We start from the raw sequence: 17,771 nt of genomic DNA on the forward strand, positions 1-17,771 counted from the left end.
TTCCTCCAGGTTGTTTTAATTTACATATCATTGATTAATAATAACAGTGAACAGCTAAGTAAAATTTTATTTATGTTGTCTCTTATGCACTGCCTCTTCATCTTTGACCCGTTCCTTCATTTGATTGTTGATTTCTTCACAGTTGTTCCCCTGCTCCCCACCAGTAATACCATTGAGTGATTCTGAACATTTTGAAGACCACATCTTCAAAAAGAGTTTTGAGTTCTCTTGCTATAAATGCACTGGATCCTTGGACTAACATCTGCTTTTTATTTTCTTTTTGTAAAAAGCTTTGACAGATCCAAATGCCTCTGCTGCGCAGCAGGCTGTTCTCCAGCAGCACATCAACAGTCTAACATACTCACCTTTTGGAGACTCTCCTCTCTTCCGGAATCCCATGTCAGACCCTAAGAAGAAAGAAGAGGTAAATTTAAGGATTCTTATTCTCAGAGAGAATAAACTAAATATGCAAATTGTAATATCTTATGTACAAAGCCTAAGCAAATTTAGGTGTAATTAATTTTTTAAGACACATTTATTTGTGCTTTTCACTATGCCAGGGGATAAATTGTTTTTGCTGTTGAAAAGTAGTGTGACAAACAGTGAAATGAGCACTGGTCTGGAGGGGAGGGCTGTGCTTTTTAAAGATTTTATTTATTTTTAGAGAGAGGAAGAGAGGGAGAAAGGGAGAGAAACATCAGTGTGCTAGAGACCCATCAATTGGTTGCCTCTTGCACGCCCCCAGCTGGGGACCTGGCCTACAACTAAGGCACATGCCCTGACTGGGAATCGAATCAGCAAACTTTCAGTTTGTAGGCTGGCACTCAATCCACTGAGCCATACTAGCCAGGGCAAGAGCTGAGACTTTTTAACAGCTGTGAAATAGGGCATATATTTATAGTTGAGCAAACTAAGGCTCAGCTCCAAGAAACTAATTTTCCTAAAATTATAATGCTCTTAAGTGGCAAATCAAAATCTTTCATCCTGATTTCCACATAGCTTTGTTATAGTCTTTTATACTCTAGTGGCAAAGAAATGATCTTTGCCCGCTGTGTCATTAAAAGCATAGTGTTTGGTCTTTTTTTTTTTTTTTTTTTAATTTATTGGGGTGACATTGGCTAATAAAATTATGTAGGTTTCAGGTATATAATTCTATATATAGGAACCATCTATATATCGTATTGTGTTTTCACCACCCAAAGTAAAGTCTTATTCCATCACCATTTATCCCCCCTTTACTTTTCTACCCTCCCCCCACTCCCCTTTCCCTCATAGACCATGCCTATGTCTATGAGTGTTTAGGGTTTTTTTGTTTTTGTGTGTATGTGTATGTTTTTGCCTGATCCCTTCACCTTTTTCACCCAGCCTCCCAGTGCCTCTCCCGTCTCACAGCTGTCAATCTGTTTTCTGTATCTTTGAGTCTGTTTCTATTTTGTTTTATTTTTTTCATTAGATTCTACATATAAGTGAAATCATATGGTATTTGTCTTTTTCTGACTGGCTTATTTCACTTAGCATAATGTTCTCCACGTCCTTCCATACTGTTGCTAAAGCTAAGATGTCCTTGTTTTGTCTGAGTAGTATTCCATTGTGTAAATGTGCTGCAGCACTTACCCACTCATTGATGGGCACTTGGGCTGCTTCCAAATCTTGGCAATTGTAAATAACACTGCAGTGTACGTAAGGGTGCAAAGTCTTTGATCTGTTTAATCCTTCTTTTACCACTTACCGTCTGTGAGACATTTGGCATGTGTTTTTGCCTCCTGAATCTGTTTCCTCATGTATAAAATGGGAATAGTAATATTGTTTAGTGTTGAGAATTTAATTAGATAATGCAAATGTGGCATATAGTGTTTAGTATACAGAAGCTATTGTCATTTATCCCTCAGCTTGTTCTTAAATTAACTCTGTAACTAGATATGATGAAAAACAAGATATGAATTTAATGTGGTTTTTAAGGTGCTATATAAGTGTAAGTTGTGATTAGAAGAAAATTGTTATTTATATAGCATAATTTTAGGTTCATATATATGTGCTAGTGCATGTGTTCAGCACTGAGGATACAAAATGAAAATGAACAAGAATTTACTATCTCACAATTTGTTATCTAGTGAGGAAGAGCAGACCTGTAAGTGTTTAAATTTACTGTAGCTCAATATAGTATTTGTAATAATAGAGAGAGGAGCCCATCAGCTGATGAATGGATAAACAAAATGTTGTATTTCTATACAGTGTAATATCATTCAGCCATAAAAAGAAGTGAAGTACTGATATACTGTAAGTAGATACCAATAGTACTATACTATGGATGAACTTTAAAAAACATTGTGCTAGGTGAAAGATGCAATGCAACACAAAAGGCTTAATCATTCCACTTACATAAAATGTTTAGAATAGGCAAATCCATAGAGACAAAAATTCATGTTTGCTAAGGGATGATAAGAACTAGGAGGTTCTTTTTTAAAAATTTTTTTTTTATTTATTTTTAGAGAGTGGGGAAAGGAGGGAGAAAGAGAAGGAGAGAAACATCAATGTGTGGTTGCCTCTCATATGCCCCCAACTGGGGACCTGGCCTGCAACCCAGGCATGTGCCCTGACTGGGAAATCAAACTGGTGACCCTTTGGTTTGCAGATCTGGCGCTCAATCTACTGAGCCGCACCAGGGGGGTGTCTTTTTGGAGTGAGGGAAGTGTTCTGGCATTAGGTAGTAGCAGTAATGGTTGCGCAACCTTGTAAATATAATAAAAAGCACTGAATTTTATGAGTTAAAATGGTGACTTTTATGTTATGTGAATCTTAATAAAAAATTAAATGTAATACAGGGAAGAGCATAGGTTCTTGAGTAAGTTTGGTAACGCTTTTCAGAAGGGGTAACACTTAACTTTTTGTGTATTCATGTGGAAATTGGTAGTCTAGGTTAAGACATTTCCGAGAAAAGGCACAGAATTATAAAAGATCACAAAGAGACCTCGGAAAGTACATTGTGTAAGTCTGCATTTTGAGAAGAATAAATTGACTTTTATATGTTAGACACTGTTGTTTCAAGTGGTATATACTATTAAAGACAATAAAAGTCTAACGTCCTGAAGATGCCATAGAAACATATGGTAAAGGTGCCATCAAAATGAGCCTGATTCTTAATTTAGTTGTGTGTTTCCTCCACTAACTTGTAGTTTTGTAAAAAATTAGGGAAAGTAATTTTATTGTTTTTATTCCCAGTAGTGTCTGATTCATGGTAATTATCAATGTTTGCTAAATGATGAATAAATGCAAGCTAGCATCTATCCATCTGTTTTTTGAGCGTGATTTGGATTACATAGCAGTTGAACATTAATCATAGTTGTGTCTCGGTTTTTCTTGAAGCGTAAGATTTTTTATTTGAAAAATAATTTTCTTATTTTTTGATACTTTTTCTTAAAATGACTAAATATTGTCATTCTTGTTTTAGAAAAAACTGTCGGCTATTCTCTTTTGTAAGATGAAGAGAAATGCACAAATTATCTTAATATTATGTTAGTACATTTTGACTTACAAAGCACTTCAAATGCAGTATGTCAATTACATTTTAAAACAAGTCAGACAAACAGTTGAAATGGAGGCTAGCAAGATGAGTAAAAGTCAGTGATAGAGGAATAAAGACAGTTCGATTAGCATTCACACATGCATACAACATTAGGTATTGATAATCCTTGTTTTCTGAAATCCAAGGCTTCAAGAGGTATCTAGCAGGTGAATGGCAGAGGTGAGGTTTGCACTCTGATTTTTAAGGCCAAAATTATGCATTTGAGTTAAACTAGGACTTGCCTTGATATTTTTGTCTTTCAGAGATTGAAACCAACAAATCCAGCAGCCCAGAAGGCTCTCACTACACCCACTCATTATAAACTGACACCCCGCCCTGCCACCAGAGTTCGACCAAAGGCTTTACAAACAACAGGCACAGCCAAGTCACATCTCTTTGATGGACTGGATGACGATGAACCATCCTTAGCCAATGGAGCATTCATGCCCAAGTGAGTATATTTTTGTTAAAATAAATTAAGTGGGGCAAATGTAGGTTTAGTTTTGAGAACACAAAACAGATTCTTGTATTGCTTATGAGTTATTGTATTATTTTCCATACAAACAACTGTAAACCTACTTTTGCCCCACCCTGTATTAATATGAACTAAATATAAAATAATACGTAATTTATTTAAATATATTACAGTGTTATAGTTATTTTTTTATTTGAAAAATATAGAACACCACCAAATAAAAGTCCAATTTTATACATTTCTTACAATAGTGTTAGATTATTTTGAAGGCAGAGACCTGACCATTTTTCAGGCGTAACAGTTACCATAAAAATATTTTAATTAATACGCTTTTAAGTTTTACATATACATGTTTTTTTGTTTTGTTTCTGAGGTTAGTGCCTACATAATTTTATTTTAAGCAGAAGACACTTTTTTCTTACAGTGCAAATTGGCCAAACTGATTAAAAAGAATCTCTATAATTTTGATTCCCATAAATACAGCTGTTGACCCAGTAATAAGATAATTATATAGAAAAACACAAAGTTTATAGAAGATTCTATTTGTTAATAAACAGAAATTACACTTAAATTATGTTTTGGAGCAAATAGGCCCTAGAGTATTGATATGTACATAGGGAAAAAACCTGAAGAAAAATATACACTAAGCTCTTAACAATAGTTAACATCTGAAAATGTAACTTCAGGACATTTTATTTCTGGATTGTTTATTTTCCTAGGTACACAGTTAGACACATGCACACATAGGCAGCAAGTACTTTTCTAATCAGAAAAAAAGTGTTGTTTTTTAGGGGGTGGGCTTTGGAGGAAAAGTGGGAAATCATCACTTGCAGTTGTTTGTCTATGAATGATGTTAAAAAATTACTACTACTTTTTTTCCTTAAAAATATGGTGGGATGCTCCTTCAGAAAAGATGGAAAGCCCAGTTTTAATACATTTTTGGGGATAGCATTAGATTATTTTGAAGGCAGTGACTGTATTATTCATGTTTATGTCCCCAGCATTTAGCAAATTGTTGGGGACACAGTTGTTGAAAGGGGCTTGGATTCATCAGTCCAGCCGCCTCTCAGGGAAGTTTCACCAAGTCTCCTTAGGGTTTGCAAGTATGATATTACAAATAGAAAGGATTCGAGTGGGAAGGTATACATTTTGCTGTTAATACCATGTTTCCTTCTTGGCTTCTGCTTCCTGTGGTATCGCTCTCAACAGTCTTTTTTTTTTTTTTTTAATTGACTGTATACCCTGTACTGTACTCTACATCCTGTGAATATTCTGTAACTACCAGAGGGCCCTGGTAATATTTGATAAGTTCCTTTTGGTGTGATTCAATGTGTAAAACTTTGTCCAGGATCTTTCCCTTCTGTATTCATGACTTAGATTGGTCTGAATGTTTCTTCTTATAATATTACTATCTAGTTTTGGTATAAAAGTTATGATGATCAAATAAACAAATTGGGTAGTATTTCTTCTTTCTGTTTTCTGAAAGAGTTTGTGTAAGATAGGCTGTTTTGTTTTTTTGTTTGTGTTTTTTGTTTGTTTCTCATTAAATGTTATGTACTGATAAAGATACAGGAGCCCAAAGCACCCTATTTTTCGGACCATAAGACGTACCTAGGTTTTACAGGAGGAAAATAGGAAAAAAAAATTTGAAGCAAAAAACGTGGTAAAATATTTAATGACATAAATAACTGTATCCCCCCCCCCCCCCCACCAAGTGAGCCAGGTAAGTTACATTCGGACTATAAGACGCACCCCCATTTCCCGCCCAAATTTGGGTGGGGTGCGTCTTATAGTCTGAAAAATACATTTGTATTTGTGATGGTGTTGTTCATTTATTTGAAAGTTATGGGACTATTCACATTTTTTCATTTTGGTAGAATCTGTAGGGCTGTACCCATTTTCATTCCTGATGTGTGTGTGTTGTGTGTGTATGCACCTGCCTACCTGTGACTTTTCTCTTTCTCAATCAGTCTGGTCAGGGATCTACCCATTTTATTGGTAATCTCAAAGAACTAACTTCCAGCATTATTGACGTTCTCTATTCTGTGATTGTTTCCTTTTTCATTAATGGCCCATCATATGGTTAGTTTTTACAAATGATCCATGTGTTTTTGAAAAGAATGTGATTTTATAGTTGTTAGTTATGGCTTGCTAATCATTTTTTTTTTTTTTTTTTTTATGTCTTCTTCATCCACCCTTTTTGGTGGGGGGGGTGGATTTTTTTTTAAGATTTTATTTATTTATTTTTAGAGAAGGAGAAGAATATTGCTGTGTGAGAGATACATTGATCAGTTGCCTCTTGCAAGCCCCCACCTGGGGACCTGGCCTGTAACTCCCGCTCATGTGCCCTGACTGGGAATATAACCGGTTACCTTTGCTTCTCAGGCCAGCACTCAATCACACCAGCCAGGGCTGGATTTTATTTTTTTAATATTTTATTTACTTATTTTTAGAGAGAGGGGAAGAGGAGGAGAAAGAGAGAGAGAAACATTAATGTGAGACAGAAACATCTGATAGGTTGCCTCTCACATGGGCCACGACTGGGACCGAACCCACAGTCTTGGGCACGTGCCCTGACTGGGGAGTTGAACTGGCAACCTTTTACTTGTGGCATGACGCCCAACCAACTGAGCCACACTGGTCAGGACTGGTTTGGACATTTTATGTTCTTAACTTCCAGTATCACAAAACAATATGAACACATCTAAAGTTTTTCCTAAATGTATCCATTTTAATATTTAATATCCCTTACAATGTTGTATAATAATTAGCACCACTATTTCCAGGACTTTCTCATCATCCCAAACAGAAACTCTGTACCTATTATGCAATAATTCCCTACTATTTCCTTTCCTCAGTCCCTGTTAAACCCCTGTATTACTTTGTCTGTATGAATTTGCCCATTTTAAATAACTCATATGAAGAGAATCATACAGTATTCTTTCATGTCTGGATTGTTTTACTTGGTATAATGCTTTTAACGTTCATTATGTTGTAGTGGGTATCAGAACTTCATTCCTTTTCAAGCTGAAGAATATTCCATTGTATGGATATATCACTTGTTCTTTATCCATTCATCTGTTGATGGGCATTTGGGTTGTTTTCACATTTTAGCTATATGAATAGTATACTGCTATGAACATAATGTACAGTTAATCTGTTTGAGTCCCCATTTTGAAATATTTAAGGTATATACCTAGGACTGGAATTGTTTATGGTCGTGTATTAATTCTATATTTAACTTTTGGAGGAACTTCCAAACTGTTTTCCACAGCAACTGCACCATTTTAACAGTCCCACCAGCACTGTACAGTGTTTCAGTTTTCCTCGTGTCCTTGTCAACACTTGTTTTCTGTTTTGTTTGCTTTTTTGTACTACCATCCTGGTGGGTATGAAGTGGTAACTCATGCTTTTTATTTGCATTTTCTTTATGACTAATGATGTTGAGCATCCTATCATATGCTTATTGACCACTTGTCTTTGAAGAAGTAGCTCGTTTCCTTTTATGTCTTTTAAAAGTTATTTTATCATTTATTATATTTTCAAAACTGGCGATAATTTGAGTTTAAGTAGGATGATATTAACCTTCACAAAAGATTTTTTTTTTAATGAAATTTGCTTATAGAAATGAGTCAAAGCTGAACTTACGACCTTGTGCTTTTTGCTTTTATTTTTCTCTTAAATTCAGGGGTAGAGACTTTCCATAAGTGTCATTCACTGGTGTCCCCACACCTTTGGTGCCTCTGTACTCCATTCTCTGTCTCCTTAATCCCACGAGACATCGTGTCCCATCAGCCTCTTAGCCTTCCCCTTGGAGTCAGAAAAGTCCTTAGGAGAAAAACAACCCTAAATACCAGACACCTCCCTGTGCCACCGTTCCTGCATAGGTTGCTAGTTCAGTCATTTTTTTACAGCTTGTTGGTTCTCAATGCCTACACAAGAGTTTCAGCTTTTCTAGTCATCCTTCCTAAGAGGATTAGTCTGCATTATCTGCTCTGCCATTAATAGGAGGGCAAGTGTCAGTTTAGTTTTCACGTAAACAACAGTTCTTCATTTCAAGTGCCTATTTCATTGACTTGTTTAATGGTATCATTATAATAAGGAGTATAACTAGTGTACACAGGTTTGGAACAAACACTACTGATATTTATTACTATGTAACTCATTTGAGTCTAGAATATGAGTTGTCTGATACTTAGACTTTTGTCTTAAGAGGGAACGAAGTGAATTAATTAATCCCATGAGTTTTGTCTTTCTCATTTAGTCAAAAAAGTACTTACCTATTTTCTTCAGGGCAGCATGCTGAGTTCTGTGGGAGGAGACCGTCATAAATCCTTAGTGCCAAAAGAAAAGAAGGAAGCCCAGACTGGGTGGCTTAGTGGGTGTGAATGGGTGTCTCCCTGCAAACTGAAAGGTCACAGGTTCGATTCCCAGTCAGGGCATATACCTGGGTTGCTGGCCAGGTCCCCGGTTGGGTGACCAACCGATGACCAATCGATGTTTCTCTCCCTCTCTTTTTCCCCTCTTGCCCCCTCTCAATAAATAAATAAACAAACAAATAATCTATCTTTCCATTAAAAAAAAAAAGATAGAAAATGTTTAGAGAGAAAGGATACGTACAGAAATAATTGAAATATAAGACATAGTGTAATGAGTGAACTGCTTGGTTAAAGTTCTCAGTGGTTCAAAGAACCGTGAATAATATTTTCTAGGGGAATTCCCACTTTGTTTTGAATGTGATTAGGTTTATTCTTCCAAATACCACAGTCCAGTGTATTTGGTACCTTATGTTCTGGTCATTTATTTGTACGAATAGTTTGTGGGTTGAACTTGTTAGGTCATTTTTAGATAATGTAAGAATTGAATGAGAGTGCCCTTTTTTAACTCCAGTTTTTAAGACAGTGTCTATGATGTAACTGTGTGCCTGAGGTGTTTTTTTTTTTCTTTTGGTCTCTTTTTATAGGAAGAGCATTAAGAAGTTGGTTTTGAAAAACCTTAACAATAGCAATCTCTTCTCTCCTGTTAATCGTGAATCAGAAGATCTAGCTTCACCAAGTGATTATCCAGAAAATGGAGAGAGGTAAACTGAATTTTGTTTCGGGTTGTTTCTGGTAGTGCACCCTATTCTCATTTGGAAAAGATTCTGATCTTAAAATTTATTTATTCTGTGGAAATTTATAGTTTAGGGAATGTTGTGTAGAATTATTACAGCAGATGAGCACCTAGAAATTAAGTAATGTTTTTGCTTTTTGAGTACTTTAAACCTTAAAATTATTACAGTTCTGATTTAATTCTGCAAAACTGTTTTGGTATCCATGTATTTTATTTTGAACAGGGTTAGCATACATTTGACATTTACCTCCCATAAAATAATGGAAATTTGTTAAGTAATGGAGTGACAGCCATTATAGCCAAGCCAAAGAAAAATAGTGTAGAAGTATATACAATGTATAAAGGAGGCAGTGGAAGTATATACATGAATCTTAATAGTTCGATGTATGTTCTTACAGTTTAGAAATTTGTTTATAAATATATTCTTATAAACATTGTAGAGCTTATGTATGAGTGATATATATTCTATAATATGCTTATTTCAATTTATTAGAAATGACATTTCATATCAATATGACTGTCTACATCCTCTTTTTTAATCACTGTAGTCATTTGTGAAACTAAAATAATTCAGTCAGTTCTCTGTTGAAGGACATTTAGATTATTTGATATTGCCATAATCAAAATAATGTCTCAGTGAAAAATTCCTGTGTATATACATATACACATATATGTGTATGTATGTGTGTATATATTCACTCCTGTTTTTTCTCATTGCATTAAATTCTACTTTGTTCTTTTCCATTAATGAAGTATTTCCTAATACTTTGCTGATAATATTAAAAATTTGAAATTTTATTATTTTTATTTTTTATTTTTTTAATATTTTATCGATTATGCTATTACAGTTGACCTGATTTTTCCCCATTTGCCCCTCTCCACACAACACCCCCCACTCTCTCAGGCAATCCCCCCACCATTGTTCATGTCCATGGGGTCCTGAATATAAGTTCTTTGGCTATTCCATTTCCTGTGCTATACTTTACATTCCCATGGCTATTCTGTAACTACCTATTTGTACTTCTTAATCCCCTCACCTCTTCACCCATTCCCACACATCCCCCTCCCATCTGGCAACCATCAAAATGCTCTGTATCCATGACTCTGTCTCTGTCCTTCCTGTTTGCTTAGTTTGTTTTTTAGATTGAATTGTTGATAGATATGTTTGAGGGGGGTTGGTTGTTTGTTGCCATTTTATTGTTCGTAGTTTAGATCTTCTTTTTCTAAAATAAGTCCGTTTAACATTTCATGCAAAAGTGGTTTGGTAATAATGAACTCCTTTAGTTTTTCTCATCTGGGAAGCTCTTTATCTGCCCTTTGATTCTAAATGATAGCTTTGCTGGATAGAACAGTCTTGGCTGTAATTCCTTGGTTTTCCTGACTTTGAACATTTCTTGCCAATCACTTCTAGCCTGCCTTTTCTTTTCAAGTATATTTTATTGATTATGCTATTACAGTTTTCTCAATTTTTCTCCCTTTATCCCCCCTCCACCCTGCATTCCCTACCCCTTCAGCATTCCCCCCCACACCCCTTAGTTCATCTCCCTAACCTGCCTTTTCTTTTGAGGAATTAGCTGAGATTCTAATGGGAACTCCCCTGTAAATAACTAACTTTTCTCTTGGTACTTTTAAGATTCTCTCTTTATCTTTAACCTTTGGCATTTTACTTATGATGTGTCTTGGAGTGGGCCTCTTTGTATCCATCTTGCTTGGAACTTTCTGTGCTTCCTAGACTTTCATGTCTATTTCCTTCACCAAATCAGGGAATTTTTCTTTCATTATTTTTCAAATACATTTCCAGTTTCTTGCTCTTTCTCTTTTCTGCTGGCCACCCCTATGATGCGAATGTTGAACCTCTTGAAGTTACCACAGAAGCTGGTTATACTACCCTCATTTTTTTTTGGATTCTTTTTTCTTCAGTTCTGATTGGTTGTTTTTGCTTCCTTATGTTCCATATCATTGATTTTATTCTCGGCTTCATCCACTCTACTGTTGTTTCCCTTTAACTTGTTCTGTGTTTCAATCAGTGTATCCTTTGTTTCTGACTAGATCTTTTTTATGCTCCTGAGATCCTCACTAAGTTCCTTGAGCATCCTTATAATCAGTGTTTTGAACTCTGCGTATGATAGATTGCTTATCTCCATTTCATTTAGCTCTCTTTCTGGAGTTTTGATCTGTTCTTTCATTTGGGCCATGTTTCTCCTTGTTTTGGCAGCCTCCCTGTATTTGTTTCTGTGTATTAGGTAGAGCTGCTTTGACTCCCTGTCTTGGTAGTGTGGCCTAATGTAGTAGGTGTCCTGTAGGATCCAGTGGCACAGCCTCCCTTATCACCCAAGCTGGGTACTCAAGGTGTGCCCTTTGTGTGGGCTGAATACACCCTCCTCTTATATTTGAGCCTTGACTGCTGTTCGTAGATCAATGGGAGGGATGTACCCAGGCCAGTTAGCTGCAAGGATTGGCTGTGACCACTGACCACCAACCTCCAACCTCCATGGAGGATCAGTTGTGCAGATGCTCTGATGTGGTCTGTAGCTACTCACTAGGTGGGCTTGCCCTAGGGTTTCTGGAGTGTTACAAGCCAAGGTCAGCCCCCATCTGTGTTTTGAAAGGGTCCACCCTTCCTGAGCCATAATGTAATCTGAGATGGCTGCTACTTGTTCTGGGCTTGAAGATTTCCCAGGCAAAGCCAGGCTGTGAATCTGTGCTGGTTACTGATAGTGCCTGGCCTGGGCTCACTGAGGCCAGCTGTGGTTTGTTTGAGAGGATTTAGGAAGTTGTGGAGCATGAGCCAAGACTGGCCATTCATATGGAAAAGCAGCTTGGGTGGGTTTGTAAGTCGGTGGGGTGGATGCCCTGGGGACCTCCAAGGCGGGTCAGTCAGTGTTAGCCAGGTTGATGATGTCTCAGATATGGCACCATGTTGCCGGCTCTGTGACAGGCAGGGTTTAGAAGAGGGACAATACCCTCTGCTCACCTTGATGCCCGACATCCCACTTCCTCCTTTCAAGCTGCTACCCTAGTGCTGGAGGTCATAGGTAGAGTCTGTGTGGGTCCTTTAAGAGGAACTGCTTGGGGCTCCAGCAGTTTCTTGCACTGACTCAATCCCTGCTAGTTTTTGTAGCTGGAAGTTGTGGGGACTTGGTTCATGGTACTGGAACCCTGGGCTGCAGGGCTTGGTGTGGGTCTGAGACTCCTCACTCCTGAGATGTCCCTCCCAAGTTTTTATCCACCACATGTGGGTGAAGGACCAGCCCATTCCACATCTGCACCCCTCCTACCAGTCTGGATGACTGCGGTTTCTTTAATTCTGTAGTTGTCAGACTTCCATTCAACTCAATTTCTGATGGTTCTGAGTGATGGTTGTTCTATATATTAGTTTTAATTTTGTTGCTGTTCAAAGAGGTGAGCCTTGTCTGATGATGCACCATCATCACAGGAAGTCTCATTTTTTACATTTTTTATATATTATGTGTTTTTAAATTTTTATTTATTTTTATACAGAGGGAAGGGGGGAGGAGAAGGAGAGAAACATCAATCATCTCTGCCTCTTGCACGCCCTCAACTGGGGACCTGGCCTGCAACCCAGGCATGTGCCCTGACCAGGAATTGACCCAGCCACCTTTCAGTTCACAGGCTGGTGCTCAATCCACTGGGCCAAACCAGCCAGAGCCAGAAGCCTCAGTGTTTTTAAATTTGAAACTCACTACTGATTCTTTTACCCCCACATAGTAGAGAATCTTTTTTTAAATATATTTTATTGATTATGCTACTACAGTTGTCCCATTTTTTTCTCCCCCTTATTCCCCTCTGCCCTGCACACCCCCCCACCAGCATTCTCCCACCTTAGTTTATGTTCATGAGTCATACATATGTTTTTTGCCTTCTCCATTTCCTATACTATTCTTAACTTCCCTCTGTCTATTTTGTACCTACCATTTATGCTTCTTATTCCCTGTATCTTTTCCCCCCTTTCTCCCCTCTCCTCCCTACTGATAACCCTACATCTGACCATTTCTCTGGTTCTGTTCGTGTTCTAGATGTTTGCTTAGTTTGTTTTTGTTTTTGTTTATTTTAGGTTCAGCTATTGATAGCTGTGAGTTTGTTGTCATTTTACTGTTCATAGTTTTGATCGTCTTCTTTTTCTTAGATAAATCCCTTTGACATTTCATATAGTAATAGCTTGGTGGTGATGAACTCCTTTAACTTGACCTTATCTGAGAAGCACTTTATCTGCCCTTCCATTCTAAACTATAGCTTTGCTGGATAGAGTAATCTTGGATGTAGGTCCTTGCCTTTCATGACTTGGAATACTTCTTTCCAGCCACTTCTTGCTTGTAAGGTTTCTTTTGAGAAATCAACTGATAGTCTTATGGGAACTCCTTTGTAGGTAACTGTCTCCTTTACTCTTGCTGCTTTTAAGATTCTCTCCTTATCTTTAATCTTGGGTAGTGTAATGTGCTTTGGTGTGTTCCTCCTTGGGTCCAGCTTCTTTGGGACTCTCTGAGCTTCCTGGACTTCCTGGAAGTCTACTTCCTGTGCCAAATGAGGGAAGTTCTCCTTCATTATTTGTTCAAATAAGTTTTCAATTTGTTGCTCTTCCTCTTCTTCTGGCACCCTTATAATTCGGATGTTGTAATGTTTAAAGTTTTCCCGGAGGTTCCTAAGCCTCTCCTCATTTTTCTGAATTCTTGTTTCTTCATTCTGTTCTGGTTAATGTTTCTTTCTTCCTTCTCCTCCAAAGCATTGATATGAGTCCTGGTTTCCTTTCCATCATTGATGGTTCCCTGTACATTTTCATTTATTTCACTTTGCATAGCCTTCACTTCTGCCCCTATTTTGCAACCATACTCAACCATTTCTGTGAGCATCCTGATTATCAGTGTTTTAAACTGTACATCTGATAGGTTGGCTATCTCTCCACCTCTTAGTTCTATTTTTGGAGCTTTGATCTGTTCTTTCATATTTTTTCCTCTTGGCTTGGCTGTTACATTGTAAGGGACAGAGCCTTAGGTATTCGCCAGGTCAGGGCAACCCACTCTATTGCGTTGTGGCGCTTTATGTGGGGGAGGGGTCTGAGAGGGTACCACGCTGTTTGCTCAGCTCTTGCCTTTCACTCACTTCCCTTGCTACCCACAAGCAAATTGGGCCCTTCTGGTGCTGATTCCCAGGTGGGTGGTTTTGTGTGCATTCTAGGACCCTATGGGTCTCTCCAATGAACTCTCCTGTGAGGCTGGGAGTTTCTCCTGCCGCCATAACCCCCATATGTTTTTTACAGTCAGAGGTTTTCAGGCTTTATTTCCCTGCCCTGGAACCCTGAGTTGCACTGTTTGTCTCACTCCCCAGTTGTTCTTCTAGTTTATACGCATGCAAATGTGGGACTGCCTGGTCTGCCAGCTGCCACCTCTGGCATCTGCCTCGGTCCTCCAGCTGCCCCCTTGCTGTGAGTCCTCTGGGAACCAGCTACCCATCTCCGCCGCTCCTACCAGTCAGGATGAACATTTCTTCTTTAATTCCTTGGTTGTCGGACTTACGTGCAGTTCAGTTTTCTGGCATTTCTGGTTATTTTTTTGTTTTTAAGTTTATTGTTGTCCTTTTGGTTGTGCGAGGGGGCAAAGTGCATCTGCCTACGCCTCCATCTTGGCCTGAGGTTCTAATCTTTTTTTTTTTTTTTTAACTAAAAATTTGATGCTCAGACCCCTTTTTTCATGAAAATCAATCTGTTGAAAGCATGGCATCTATAGCCAGATGTCCTGGGTTAAAATTCCAACTCTAGCACTTACAGCTTTGTGACCTTGGGAAAGTTACTTTATTTTCTGTGACTTAGTTGTCTTTTTATATAAAGTAAAGATTATAATAGTAACCTATGTTATGGGATTACTGTAAGTATTAATATTTTTAATACGTGGAATTACCTAGAATAGTTCCCATGCACTTAATAAAGGCTCAGTAAGGCTTAGCCATTATCATTGTTACTACTCCTACAAGGGGCTCAAATATTGTTTTTATTTTCCCTTTTCAGATTCAGTTTCCTGAGCAAACCTGTTGATGAGAATCATCAGCAGGATGGAGATGATGATTCTCTTATGTCACGTTTTTATTCTAACCCTATTGCCAAACCCATTCCTCAAACCCCAGAGACTGCTGGAAATAAACACAACAGCAGTAGCAGTGTGGACGATACCATTGTTGCACTGAACATGCGTGCTGCCTTACGAAATGGACTGGAAGGAAGCAGTGAAGAGACCTCTTTTCATGAGGAGTCACTGCAGGATGACCGGGAAGAAATAGAAAATAGTACTTACCATATGCATCCAGCAGGTCAGGTTTGGAATGATACATGACTAATCTCTTACCAGTCATTTGAAATTTCTTTTTGTTTGTCATAGATTTTCACGGAATGAAAGTCAGCCATCTGAACTTTTAAATAATCTTTTTACTGCATTTTATAGAAGTTAACGTATAAACACTTTTCACTTATGCTTTGGTCAGTTCATAAATTCACATTGTGTATCCTGGTATCCTTTAAAGATCTCACAGTTGATAACCAGAGAGACTATCTTCATACTTTTCCTAGCTTTATAAATTTACAGAGAGTACTTACTAGTTTTTCAATAAAACAATAAAGTATATATACCCATGGGCATTCAAATGGCAGCTGTTGCTGAGGCCGTTTATCATAATCTCAGTCCTGTGCTCTCCCCCAACCCCCACTAATGAACTGATTAATTTTTTCCTAATTCATGAAACAAGTAATATAAACTACAAGAGTGTCTTGATTGGATACTTAAAGCTTGCCTTTTTTCTGTGTTGGGTTTTGATAAATGTCATTACCTTCTTTTTAAAAAATTTGTTTTATAGTTTGAGGTACAATTTGTATATTGTGAAGTGCATGGATCTTGTTTCATTTCCATGAATTTTGCCACAAACACAAATCCAGATATCTCATTCCTCATAAAAGGTAGAACATTTCTTTTACCCTGACAAGTTCCTTTATGTCACAATCCTCAGAAGTTAATCAGAGTCTGATTTTTGTCACATAGGTTGGCATTGCCTATTCTTTAACTTCAAATAAATGGAACCATATATACATGGTTTTTTTTGACTTTTAAGTTTTATGAGATTCATCCATGATGTATGTATCAACATTTAATTTTTTCATTGCTCAGTAGTAGTTCATTATGTAAATAGCCAAATTTGGTTAATTCATTCTCTGTTAGTGACTATCTGGCTTCTTTTACAATTATTCTTGAAATGTCTATAAAAGTTTTCTACAGTTATTTTACTGCCTTTATGTAGAGTTCAAACCACTGAAGAGTAAGCCAATTCTAATAATGTATTTTCTGGTCACTTGTTGCCCTAAGGAAACAACTTTATACTTGCACATTAAGAATTCCAAGTATACATACTTATGTGTGTATAGTTACATGAATTTATTATGACACTACATCTTTTTTTAAATATTCAGTCTCAATTTTTTGTTTCTAGTTTTCTCATTGATCCCCAATTTAAAATTGTATTCCTCTAAACCTTGCTGGTAGAGAAACAAGTATACAAGTGGGCATTGTTGGAGTCTGGAGATTGGCCTTAAATTGTTTTCTCTCAAAAAGCAAGTTAGCCTGACCTCTATATATAAATGGGACAAGGAGTACTTAGAACAAGCATACCAATGTACTATTTTCTTTGAATTGTTCAGGAATTTACCTACTTGAAGCTTTTAAAAAAACTAATTATGTAAACCTTTAGGATTTCCGTTTGTCTTTGGGGTTTTCTCCTGTAGGATTTTTCATCTTGATTTTAGCTTTACATGGGGTTGTAAATTTGAAAGATACAAGAGATTTACGGAAGATAGTAGGCTGGAAAATGACAAGTACTGGGTTTGGAGTTTTATCTCCACCTATACCACTGAATTACTGTGTAAGTCAAGGCAGGTTTATTCCATCCTGGGTTTTGGTATCTTTAGGTGTAAAATGTTTTTAAAAAATGGATTAAGCAAGCTTTTCCTGAAGTGTTTCTATGGAGTGCCTGTCATACTTTAGTGTATTAATGGGTGTCAGTGAAAAGAAGGTTCTGTGGTTGTAGTCTGAGAAACACTGGATTAAGTAAAGTTAAATAGACTTCATTATTTTTCAAGTTTTCAGAACCTGTAAATATGCTGTCCCAAACATGCTGTGCCTATTTCCCAAACTTACTTGAACAGGAAACTTTAAAAACTCACACACACACATTTTTCTAGCAGCAGTGCTTCTTAGAAAACCAGTTTGGAAAAATGTTTTATTCCTATATATTTTCTCTGTGTATAATAACTTAGTTAATGTTTATTTAGGCAATTTTTTTAATTACTCATTTTATAGAAAAAATTTTTAAATATTATTGAAAATTCTTCTAAAGACAATCACAATTAATATAATATTTCCTATTTTATTATAGGCATTGTCCTCACTAAGGTTGGTTACTATACTATTCCATCTATGGATGACCTTGCTAAAATTACCAACGAAAAAGGAGAGTGCATTGTCTCTGACTTCACTATTGGTCGTAAAGGTGAGTGTGAGTTTAGTAGTTAGTAATGCATAAGCCAGAGAGCTACACTACACCTTATTTTCGTAATTAAGTAAAGGAAGC

At 37.1% G+C, this 17,771-nt stretch overlaps 1 protein-coding gene across 4 annotated transcripts in view; it reads left to right on the plus strand.

Annotated features, from left to right (window-relative positions):
• The window catches only part of NUP98 (nucleoporin 98 and 96 precursor), a 110,153-nt gene that overhangs the window by 57,435 nt on the left and 34,947 nt on the right, over nt 1-17,771 (plus strand). For all 4 annotated transcript variants that reach the window (XM_053923692.1, XM_053923693.2, XM_024572806.3 and 1 more), the window contains 5 exons: nt 291-424; nt 3,826-4,013; nt 9,001-9,117; nt 15,169-15,467; nt 17,577-17,690. In XM_053923692.1, coding sequence (XP_053779667.1) covers nt 291-424; nt 3,826-4,013; nt 9,001-9,117; nt 15,169-15,467; nt 17,577-17,690 — 852 coding nt within the window. The remainder of the gene's footprint in view (nt 1-290; nt 425-3,825; nt 4,014-9,000; nt 9,118-15,168; nt 15,468-17,576; nt 17,691-17,771) is intronic.

This window comes from Desmodus rotundus, chromosome 5 (genome assembly GCF_022682495.2).
Source record: "Desmodus rotundus isolate HL8 chromosome 5, HLdesRot8A.1, whole genome shotgun sequence".
NCBI lineage: Eukaryota > Metazoa > Chordata > Mammalia > Chiroptera > Phyllostomidae > Desmodus > Desmodus rotundus.